The sequence below is a fragment of the Typopeltis vanoorti genome, chromosome 6 (assembly GCF_054136105.1).
Source record: "Typopeltis vanoorti isolate ZY-2024b chromosome 6, IOZ_Tvanoo_1.0, whole genome shotgun sequence".
In the NCBI taxonomy this organism is placed as follows: domain Eukaryota; kingdom Metazoa; phylum Arthropoda; class Arachnida; order Uropygi; family Thelyphonidae; genus Typopeltis; species Typopeltis vanoorti.
The window spans coordinates 52915557-52927828 of NC_143554.1; the positions used below are offsets into that span (position 1 = coordinate 52915557).

At 33.9% G+C, this 12272-nt stretch overlaps 2 protein-coding genes across 2 annotated transcripts in view; both read right to left on the bottom strand.

Moving 5' to 3' along the window:
* The window catches only part of LOC150105454 (unconventional myosin-Id-like), a 435962-nt gene that overhangs the window by 368857 nt on the left and 54833 nt on the right, over positions 1 to 12272 (bottom strand). The gene's annotated exons all lie outside the window — the stretch shown is intronic.
* On the bottom strand, positions 4668 to 8020 carry LOC150105455 (uncharacterized). The gene has a single exon (XM_090394827.1). The coding sequence runs from the start codon at positions 7786 to 7788 to the stop codon at positions 5302 to 5304; it is 2487 nt and encodes an 828-aa protein (XP_090250953.1). The 5' UTR covers positions 7789 to 8020; the 3' UTR covers positions 4668 to 5301.

The window sequence follows — 12272 nt, forward strand, 5'->3', positions numbered from 1 at the left end:
ATTAAGCCTCCAATATGATGTCCTCACAGCACTTAAGCCTCTACACACGAATTCACATGAAATAAGTTAGATAGCAAGACCTAAGAACAAAACCTGGAGCACAGCACTGGTCACCTTCATTTTCTGAAACTGCTCCATCATACACAACTTGCTATTATCATTCACAGAGCCAATTTCCAATCCAGCTAACCAATATGTTATACAATCCTGTTTTCTACAGTTTGTACACAAACTTGTCTTGTAAACTATCATGTCTTTCCAAAGAAAATTACATATTACGAATCTGTATTCCAATAAACATGTAATCCTTATCATGAAATGCAAGTAGACTGCTAAAAAAAGGCCTATGCTTCATATACCCATGTTCACAATCACAGATTATTTTATGATTATCAACTTTATTCTATTCCTAACCAATTTCTCCAATACCTTAATCATAACTATAGATTGGTCCATAACTGGAAATTTCTGTCCTTGAACCATGATTGTGAAGTGGTACTCAACTGCAAGATTAATTATCCAAGTAAAGGCCATAGCTAACTTTTTTGCACTTTGCCTTGCTTGTATGGATTGCGTACATCATTTACAGCAATATGAAATATGCTGATAAAATACTCATTAAATAATTCTACCACATTTTTTGTCATCTTCACTCCGCTACCATAATTATCCAGCAATATCACACTCTTCCTCTTGTTTGCCATGTAGTCAGTTTAATTTAGCAGTATTTCAAAGTAATTACTTCAAACCAATAATATCTTCATTTGCAGATTTCCTGTCAGCTTTACCATTTCTTACTGCTTGTATAGTATTCTTTCACATTTCAAAAGCCTCCACAATATTTTGTATATTCTTACCAGTCATCCAGTGACATTTATTTAGCTAGATCCACGGAATGCATAATCCGCACTTTGTTTTTTGCTGTTATCTCTCAGAGCATATGCTGATTTACTTGCTAGGAACTTTTTTTCCCTCTCTTATCTTTTTCTTCACTGCCTCTAATTTCCTAAGCCTACCATAGAGTTCTGATTTTTCTGTCCTTGCAAACAACTTCATCATATGCCTTCTAGCTGAATCAGTCAATGTTTTCTTTAGTGTATATTACTGAATCTTTAATATTTGATTCTTGCTTTCAAACTTTTTTTTTTTTTTTGAATAATATTTCAGTCCACAATTTCTTTCTGAAAATAGCTTGCCTTTCTTTTTTAAAAGTTTTTTTAACATATTTTCTTTTCAATATGAAAATTAATTTGTATATTTATATTGCTCAAACTAAAATAACTTTCAATTTCAAATCCTCCCCTGAACTGGTATGAAGGTTTCATTAACAACAATTATATATCTAATGAGAGAGATTTCTTGTGTCTTCTCTCTCTATGTGAATTTGACATATCTTTATGTTTGAACAGAAATGCAGCAAGTACTTATGATTATTATTAGCTTCGCTCCTTTCTCCAAATTTTTTCAAAACATAGTCTGATATTCATTTCCAAATCTGCTGTTGAGATAGTGAATGAAAATCAACTTTTCTTTTTTCTTTATGTCAGTGGTCTTCTGTAATGACTAGAAATATGCCACCACTTGTGCCCACATCATTCTTCTTGATATTGCTTGCCATTCAGGAATAACTTTGTGTGTAGTGTTAAATGCTACAAAATCCTTCTTTTCCTCATTAATGCTTGAATATAATATATTTAAATTGCTACTTAAAAGAATCTTATCTGTTTCAGTAACTCCAATTATGCTGACATATTACATATTACTCTACATAACTTTTTAAGGAATGCAGAGAACCAACTGAAGCTTATGACCTATCAAACTCTTAATGTTACGATGCATCATGTTAGTAGGTACCTTCCAAATAAAATATTAGAGGATTGTTTGGCAATTTGAGATTTAGCTGACTTGGAGCACATTAACAGGTTGAACGTATATATAAAGTGTGTATATATATATATATATATATATATCAACAAAAAAAGAAGTGGAACTGGCAGAACTCTGATTCTAATGCCAGTTCCACTTCTTTTTTTGTTGATATATATACTGACTATGCCTAGTTTTAATTCTGATATTAAGTTAGAATTACTCACTAGCCAACATTTTACAGTTTGCCTTGTTTCCTCATGAAAACAGCACAGGATCTTGTTCAACCTGTTAATGTGCTCCAAGTCAGCTAAATCTCAAATTGCCAAACAATCCTCTAATTGTTTATTTGGGAAGATACCTACTAACATGATGCATCATAACACTAAGAGTTTGATAGGTTTGATAAGCTTCAGTTGGTTCTCTGCATTCCTTAAAAAGTTACGTAGAGTCTTCTTCTAGTTCTGACTCTTAAGTGACATCAATTTTAAGATATTTAAACCACAAATGCAGTCCAAATTAAGTTCATTATGAAAGGCTTCATATCTTCATAAATTTCTTTGCTAGACCTACAACAGACATCCAATGAGTTGAAAATACGGATTACATGCATTTCCATTATACTGAGAAATCCACTGTACAGAATATGGAGTCTATGGCCTGAGGAATCTTTAGCAAAATGTAGGAATGATATAAAGAACGAAATTTCTACATATCAATTCTTACATATTTGAGGATCTTTTCTAGGAATGCTAAGAAGTCCATGATCAACTTAATTTGAACATAATGGTGATAAAAGTATCTCAGAATTTTAGGAACTGGTAACTGCTACTAATAATCTATACAGCAATCCCTTGATTAATGCACCCCCGATTAGTGTGTCATTTTTTTTCGATACCCAAATTCGATTAGTGCACCTATCTTAAAATTAAATGTTACAGGTTTTAAAAATTTTTGATCTATACATTTTTTATGGCTAACTATTTTAAAAAATTACTCACCAGGATGAAATAATTTAGTTACTGATTTGAAACATTTTACAAAGTTATTTTTTAATGGCATACTACACTATTTCCATGTACACTATGTTCCAAATTTACCACAAAAATTTATGTCGTCTGCTTTACATAGCATTTTGCTGATCATATCACATGCAATTGTTTTCCTTACTTTTTTATTTTAAATTATTTTCCTAACCTTTCATCATGAGTAAAAGAATTTGTGTAAGAAGGAGTCTATTGTGATCAACAAATATTTAATATCAATGAAACCAGCCTTTTTTTTGGAAGCGAATGCCTTCCAAGACTTTTCTAGCCAAATCAGAGAAATCTCAGCCTGGTTATAAAGTCACAAAGTTGAATGAAACTAGTGCTAGCAATGTGCGAGCCATTTGGAAGCACATTCTTCGACATTGTGCAAATGATTTTAGAGCCTTTTTCAAATGAATCTAAGTTAATTAAATCTCATTCTAAGAAGTTGAGTGATTCAGACCTGCTAAATGTAGATACACAGCTGGAAGATCCTGAAGAATATGAAGAAAATTTATTCACTGACAAGCCTAAAGAGGTTTCACAGAAACTATTTGAAAATAGTTTTCATACAATCGAAGTTTTTAAGCAGCAAAGCTTAGAAACTGACCCTGGTGAAGAGAGAACCAATAAAATTTGCAGAAGAAGCAATAGGGCCATACCGTCAGTTGTATGAAAAAAATAAACAGAATGCCCACCAAACTACGTTAGCTCAATTCTTTGTTAAGAAGCAGAATAATAAATTTATATTCTGAATATGTTTTATTGTCTTTCAGCTTCATGGTTTCCCTTAACTAGGCCCTGAGACATACCCTAATTCTTTTATAAAAAGGATCAAAAAAGAAATCTGAGAAACGAATTATACATTTTCCCATAGGTTATTATATTCGATTAGTGTGTTTTCGATTAATGCACCTATTTTTAAGAACGCATTAGCCTCACTAATCGAGGGATTGCTGCACTTTTTTTTTTTCCTTAAATGTATATTTTGATGTACTGTGCTTTTTTCACCTCACTTATTGACTATATTTACACTATTCCTTAGTTTCTTAACATTCTGATATTTCTAGATGGCAAAAGGAATGCATTTTATTTTTTTCTTTCAATTCCATTCTTTCTGGTTTTAAGTAACAATCCAATTCTTAATATGTTCTGCAGATCACGAAATACCCTTTGCAAATTGTATTTTTATATTAATTATTTTTCCTTATGCCACTTTACATGTATAGACTATTCATTATCTTAGTAGAAACTATTACACTGAGCTTTCCTTTACATACATTTCATCCATAATCAGCATCCAATGTGTGCAAAAATTTGTACAAGGAAAAAAATAAACAAGAGGTTACTGCTACTAAGAGATAACTCATGAACTCTGTCGAGACAAAAACACTTCAATTCAATTCGCATCTTCAATGTAATGTTCTCATACTAGGCAATGAAAGTTATCTACCATCTAAAGACATGCAAATCACAAACATCCATGATGGAGCCAGCAGGTTGGATGGTGGTAGTACCATCCACTTAGCCAACCTGGCAAAATGTTTCTCTTAAACGTATTTTATTTCATCTATAACACAACCGTCTGAAACACAATAAATATATTCTCATCAAATAAATTTTCACAGACAGCATCACAAAAAATATGTTGCAGTGCAAATACTTTTAAAGAAAAGGCACCATTACAGAAATTTGTAAATATTTTAATGCATTCCAAATTGAAATATCAAACTGATACAATGTAAATAGAACTTTAAAGTAGATTTTTAAAATAAATTATGCTTAACTATAGATATAAACATTAATTTTTTTACATAAAAATAAATCACAATCTGCAAAACATTTGCTACACCTCTTGAAAACAAGTTAATTTTCTCTTATTTATTTGAAATGAGGACTACTGATTTTATTGTCTGACAAGTAAGGAATGATTGTATCCATAAAAAAAAAATACATTTTTTTAAAAATTTGAATGAAAGATCTCTTTCATTACTGTTAGGAGTACTATCAGGATTACTATACTTGTAATTATTTTGACAAAAAAAGGAAGGATGTTTGTATAAGTTAAACCACTTTTTTTTTTAATCCAAATGAAAAACAAAGGTCTTGACTTAGTAAAAAACTAAAAAAAAAACATTCTTTATCTGAATGAAAAACTAAGTCATAGTAAAGCTCACAAATCTTAATATTTAGAATGCTAAAGGAATGTATAAAACTATGAGTACACATTCATATATCTTTAATGTATAAGATATTTACAATTTATCAAAATGATTGCTTGCAGTCTGAATATAGTTATAAGTTATCAAATTGCATATGACTAGAAATCATTAATGACTAAAATTATACATTTGTGTTGAAAACAGTCTGGATAATTACTGTAATACATTCTCCAATAAAATTATGATTATTTTGACAACTTACTGATGACACGAATAAGAGCTCTATTTTCTTCCTTTAGCCTTAGATTGTCTGCCCTTAACTGTTCCATCTCTTTAACTTTTTCTTCTAGTTCAAATAGTTTTTCTTGTAAGGACTGGTCCTTTACTGTCTGATAACTACTACAGGCTTGCTTTTGATCCTGAAGTGTTTTCTGAAGTTCAGATTTACATTTGGTTAACTCTTCTTCCACCTGTTTAAGCTTTTTCCTCAATATTAAATTCTCACTTACAAGACTGTCTCTATATAGTTCATGGATATCTTCTTTCAACACATCAGTCTGAGTAATATCACCTGAACACTCATTAGAAAGTGGTAATGTATGTGAATCACCATCAGCTAAATGCTGAAACCCTGAAAGTACAGATTCACCAGAACTTGCTATTGTACACAATTCCACAGGAACTGATTCAGAAGTTTTGTCAGTTCTGCTTTCTAAACCAACTATCTGATCAATATGTTCAACATTTCCTTGTACAACTCCTGTAGGCTGCCTTTTGGGTCTTCTTCGTCTCTGAACAACAGCTTGTGAAACAGAATTTATTTGGCCTTCTATACCTTGCTTTTTTTTTGGCTTTTTATTACCTTCCTTTGCACTGGATAAAGACACTGTCTCTGATGCTGCATAACTAGGCATTGAATGTAAACCTTCATTTTCACTTTGACTGATATCTCCAGTGGTATTTTCCTTCGAATATGATACATTGTTTTCATCCTTTTTTTGTTTTGGTTCTTCTATTATTAAGGTGGTATTGTCATTAATTTCTGTGTCTAAGCAATTATCTGGTTCATTATTAACATACTGTTTCTGGACTGTATTTTGCAAATTCCCACAATCAATTTTTCCTTCACGATTTTCTACTGCTTTTAATTCTTCAAGGGATATACCCTGTGTTGAACGGCGAGTACCTCTTGCCCTTTTTGCACGAACTTTTCTTTGTGTTTCTGAATCATCATCTTGATAAGATACACTTGTCCTAACTGATGTTTGATGTTTCGATGATATATTATTTCGGGCTACAGTATGTAAATCATTAAGATTAGATGAACCTATGTTTTCACTATTTACAGTAAATCCTAAAATATTCTTTAATGAGCAATTCACATTTTCTTTTGTGGTTTTCACTTCTTTAGTTGAGGCATCTTTTGCTATCATGTCTTCAGCAGTTTGAAAAATATTTTCAACTTTAACGGGTTCTTTAGATTGCACCTCAGATTTTGTACCAATCTGATTATCAGTTTCAATAGGTAACTGCTCTTTTCTTGTCTTTTCTGCTGCTGATCCTTGTTTTTCATCCTGAGAAATTTCAGATTCTCCTTTATATTCTTCTGGCATGTCTTTCTTGGGTGTCTGTACATTTTCAGTCACAGTATTAATATGATCGTGGGTTAATCCCTTCTTCTGACATACCTTGGCTTGTATCTGAGCACATTCAGCTTTTGTATCCCTTAACACAGTCTTGCTTTTTTCTTTTGCACTCATTCGAGTTACAGATGGTTTTCTTATAATTGGAGAATCAGCATCACTTCCCAGAATTTCTTTTATTTCTGGCCATGCATTCCTTTGAACTGATGCTTGTTTCTTTTTCAGTTCTTCTAGAAGTTTCATTACAGAAGAATCAGCAACATCAAAGCAAGTCTGACCTGCATGATCTGAAATCTTCATATCAGCCATTTCATCTACTAATATGGCACAGGCTTCTTTTTGACCCCAGTGAGCAGCAGCATGCATTGGTGTCCAACCATCAAAATCCTGGGAATTTATATCTGCTCCTGCCTCGATGAGAATTTTCATAACATCGATATATCCTTTTGCAGATGCTACATGCAATGAGGATGCTCCAGTTCTCGGGTGAATTTTGTCAATAAATTTTTTATTTACTAAGCACTCTTGTGCATCATGCAACATTAACCGCTCCTCTGCAGTTCTTACAGTATGACAATCAATGTTTCTCTCATCCATTTTGGTCTGAAGAAATTCTTTTACACTTTCCGAAGTTCCCAAATCAAAAGGCAAATCGCCATCGTTAGTAACTGAAGTCAAATCAGCTCCGTGATCAATTAAATAACTAGCAATACTCTTTAGTTCGCAAGAAGCGGCGGCAACATGAAGTGATGTCCACCCTTCGTTATCACACTGATTTACGTTACATCCATGTTCTACAAGGAACCGAACCATTTTAAAATTATTATCAATACATGCCTGATGTAATGCAGTCAATCCGTCCACATTCACAACATTTACATCGGCACCGCTGCCTAGAAGCAGTTCTACTTCCTGCAAATCACCTGCGGAACACGCTGCTAAAAATTTACAACCTTTACTGAACTCTACTTTACAAAGCTTCTTATTACTCAATTCAGTTGGCGTATTGTTAGTCTCCGAGGTTTTCCATCTTTTTAGCTGTTCCGCTCTTTCGAATATAGATTTAATTTTGCAACTACCTACTGACATTTTTTCTAAAACTTAACTATTTACATCAAGTAACCGTAAACTCGAAAATAAACATACAAGTGTCATCATGGGCGTAGTTCTCTCGTGCAGGGCTAAAGGTATGCAGCTTAATTTATTTCACTTTTATCTTATACATGTATTTTCACAAAATATGATATCTCATTGCCAAACACACTATAACTACTCAACTTAAAGAGAGGGGCAGAAAAAAAAAACGTATACATCTAAAACACATCCATACCAAGTTCTTTCGAAAACGATAAATCTTATTGGATATAGTGGAAGTGACGTACATTGCACAGTGCTGCCATCAAGCATCGACTACTTCAAGACTTCCTCATGCATTTTATTTTATTTTTTCTTTTAAATGAAAAAAAGTGAGATATTAATATGATAAAAATCGTAAATCTACCTCATGACATCTATTTCATCCTTGGGAAGTTTATAACTTGACCACGTTATGAATTCTCGAATAAAACTTGACTCTGTGGTTGTTCTAATTGCTGCTATACGAGTATTATCAACAGCAGCCAATTCAGAAACAATTTCTCTCAAAGATTTTATTTTTATTTTATTTAGTTTTTTTTTCACAAAAGCGCTATCAGTTGGTTTGAATTTTTAGAAGCATTTCCATCTTATGTTTCAGTATCATTCTGGCAATAACGACATATTTAGTTGTTAAATGTTCCTTCTTCGTTGCTGCGTTTTCAACTTTATTTGAACCTGAGCCTCCGAGTTTGCTACAGCTTTGTAAAATTCCCAGACTTTCGATTTCTTTGGCATATTTAACTTTTTATCTCCTTATCGTTTTTGAAATTTATAAGTTAAAGTTTTTCAAACTTGAAATCAAAACGGAAACCTTCTTAGTAAAAATTGTATCATTTGCGCCCAATCGGTATTGTATCAATCGGGCGCAAATGCCACAGCAAGTTTCTGCAATCCACATGTTGAAAGGATAAACATTATAGCCATAAATTACCGTCACTCATATCTGAAACATACACAACATTCTTCTTTTTCTATGATTCTAAGCAGATTCTTAAGAGTCCATAATCATCCAATGTATTCTTGGATTTCGTAACCATGATTCCAGAATAAGGTGATTAGCCCTGTTCCTCTAGGTATAGTTTCTAAAGTGCGTGTGATCTAGTGGCGGGTATGCTTCCATGCAGGACGAAAAACCTAAGTTCTTTAATGAATTACCTGGTCTCCGTATGAGACCAGGTAATTCACCTTCAGTTTGATTTTAAATGTCAAAAAATTAATAATTTTTATAGAAACTTTTCTGAAACTTTAATTCATGCCGCACCTAATTTAAAACAATATTAAATAATTGCAAGTCTTACTAGGTGATGGAGAAACCCTACTTTCCAACCAAAGGCTAATTTTGATCTGACTAAAGTAGGTGTAGAGTAGGTGCCCTCCCTCGATGAGTCTTTGGACTCCCTGGAGGTGTTATGTAATAATAATAACATAACCTCCCTTAAGACTAATACATTTATTCCAGCTATGCTCCAGCGCCATTATCCTGCCCCTGTAGTGGTTCTCAGTAAAATCTGCAAAACATCCCTCTACAGCTGCAATCACCTCTTAATTCGAAGAAAAACGCTGAACAGATAGTCAGCGTTTTAATATAATTAATAAACAAAATGCCTTTAGAATCCCAAAACACCGATGCCATGACCTTGTGTCCCTTGGCGCTGAACAACAGGCTTCTGTCTACTGTTTTGACTGCTGTTTGGATTCTCGTGTGTACTGGTGAATCCATGTCTCATCCATAGTAATAAATCGATGCATAAAATCAGTTTTATTCTTGTTAAAACGCTCCAAGCACTGTTCAGAGATTTTCATGCAAGTGAGTTTTTGATTTGCTGTGAGCAAGCACGGCACCCATCTTGCGTAAAGCTATTTCATTTGCAATTTTTCATGCAAAATATATCCTACACGTTCTTTTGAAATGCCTATAGTCTCAGCAATTTCACGCACTTTGACTCGCCGGTCATCCAATAACATACCGTGCATTGATCAATGATTTCTAGTGTTGTTACACTTTTGGACGTCCTTTACATGGATCATCTTCAAGGCTGGTACGACTGCATTTAAACTCGGCAGCCCATTTCTTAATTGTCCAAAACGAAGGAAAATAGTGCCCATAAACTTTGATGAACTTCGAACGAATTTCGTTTGGCGTTAAACCTCCTTTTACAAAGAATTTTATTACCGCACGAATCGCGCGGCACGATACTCATATAAACATCATATACGGATATTGTAATATGCATATGGCAAATTATTTATTTCAGATATTGCACAATGCCCATATTGCTATTGGCCAATTCGGCAGAAACCGCATGAAAAAGAATTAAGTACGAAATATAAAAATATTACACGGGAGTTGATCGTAATTTACGTTAGGAGTTTTTTGTTTTTTCTGAAAATCAAATTGCCCAAAAGAAATGTAGCTTTATTCATAATGGCTGGGCATTATCAATAATGATCTATTAGTCACTAATAATTCTATCAGGTGCGAATATTCTAGGTGTGCAGTGCTCATCCACCGAATAGCAATATCACCGATATTATATTTTTGCATTTATTCCTGTTAAAGACTCTTGTGATGCGTTTCATTCCTAACGTAAGTCACAAATCTGAAGAGTTACAAGAGGCGGTTTTGACTTCAGCAAATTGTAGAGTGCAGGCATAATGATAATGTTAGTAACATGTCAAGCAAGAACACAGGACTGCAAGCAAGAATTCTTGAAATAAATCCATTGACTGAATTTACACAATACGCTGGACATTCTCTGTCGCTAACTGGTTGCGCAGCCGAATCCTGCCGGTACTCTTCCGCATTTTTTGATGTCTTTCAGAAACTGTACATATTTTTCACATCTTCAACACATCGGTGGAGTGTTCTAAGAAAGCACCTGGAAATTTCTGCAAAAGTAATCAAACATCCTTCGCCTATTCGTTGGTCAGCTCGTGATGATGCCTGTCAAAGTCTTCGTGAGGGATGGAAGAAAATAACTTCCACTTTGTCTGAAATTGAAAATGACACCACCCAGAAGAAAGTTACGTGATGTGAAGCAAGTGGGATTCTACAGCAACTTCAGTCACTGGAGGTTGGGATCATGACCTGCTTATGGGGTGATATTCTCGCAAGAATGAATGCCACAAGCAAGAAATTACAAAGTGTAAACATTGATATAGGAACTGTATGTGAACTGTACGGGTACATCGAAGAATATTTCAAAGAACTAGAGTTATTCTATGAATTCTACGAAGAATAGGGCAAGAAACTTAGTGGAGTTGACTTGTATGAGGAAGAGAAAAAGAGGAAGAAAAAGCCCAACAAGTTTTTTGATGACAGCGCAGATGAAAATAACGAAAATGATGACGAGTACAATCCATCAGTCAGTTTCAAAACTGATACTTATGACACAATTTTGCACAGTCCCATGAAAGTGTCATATGGAAACTTCTCGAAGGAGTTCCGATTTATCACAATGCATGTGATATGTGAAAAGGGCATCATAAAAGGGGCAAAAAGACTTCAAGAACACTTTTCGACTGATATTGAATCTGAATTTGTAAACGAATGTCTGCAATCTAGACACTGCTATTACGATTTTTCTGTGTTAGATGGCAACAAATTGCTCAGCTGAACGATCGTTTTCCGCCCTCAAAAGGTTGAAAGACTACTAGAAGAAAACTATGACAGAAGAAAAGCTCAGCAACGTGGCATTTCTACAAATTGAGAGCGATATTACAAGGGCACTGGACTACGATGACGTGATAAATACCTTCGCCGACCAAGCGGCAAGACGTAGAATATTCTAGGACATTTTGAGTGAGTCATAATATATTTATTTATTTATTTATTTATATTACGAATTTACGATATAAATAGGTTATGACATGTTCATTAAATATGAGGGGTGGCACATTCTGCGGGCCTAGGGTCGGGAAATATCTAAATACGCCACTGATCATTCTAGTAGTTTTAAACCGCTCAGAAGGCGAGGCAGGGTGAGCTCTGAGACAATAGCACCTAGAGGCTGTGACTGATTATTGGGTTAACCAATTCACTTAAACGTTGCCATTTGTCATGAGTTGCTGTTTTGTTTTCTGAGTTTCATCTGTTTTATGGGAATGAAGTGTGAACTAATGTGGTAGGCAAGTTTTTATATATAATATAGACAAGTTATTAATATATAGTTTTCGATAAATTTATAACTTTTTTGTCCATATTTGCAATGGGAAACAGTATTGTAGTCGTCCTCCTCTTCACCTTTGATTTTACACTTTGAGTAATTGAAATATACCAACCATATATAGCATTCTCCTTCATTATTGCTAATATACAGTCTGGGATTGACTGATTGATTGTAGTCGGTGGGAATGACTTTTGTAAGTGATACTTGTTGCAGATGAGTTCTGAAGATCTCGCGATTTTATGCCAGTGCTTTCATCCATAAATTCGT

Coding starts and splice junctions, on each gene's coding strand:
- LOC150105455 (XM_090394827.1), bottom strand. CDS start 7,788: ATGTCAGTAGGTAGTTGCAAAATTAAATCTATATTCGAAAGAGCGGAA.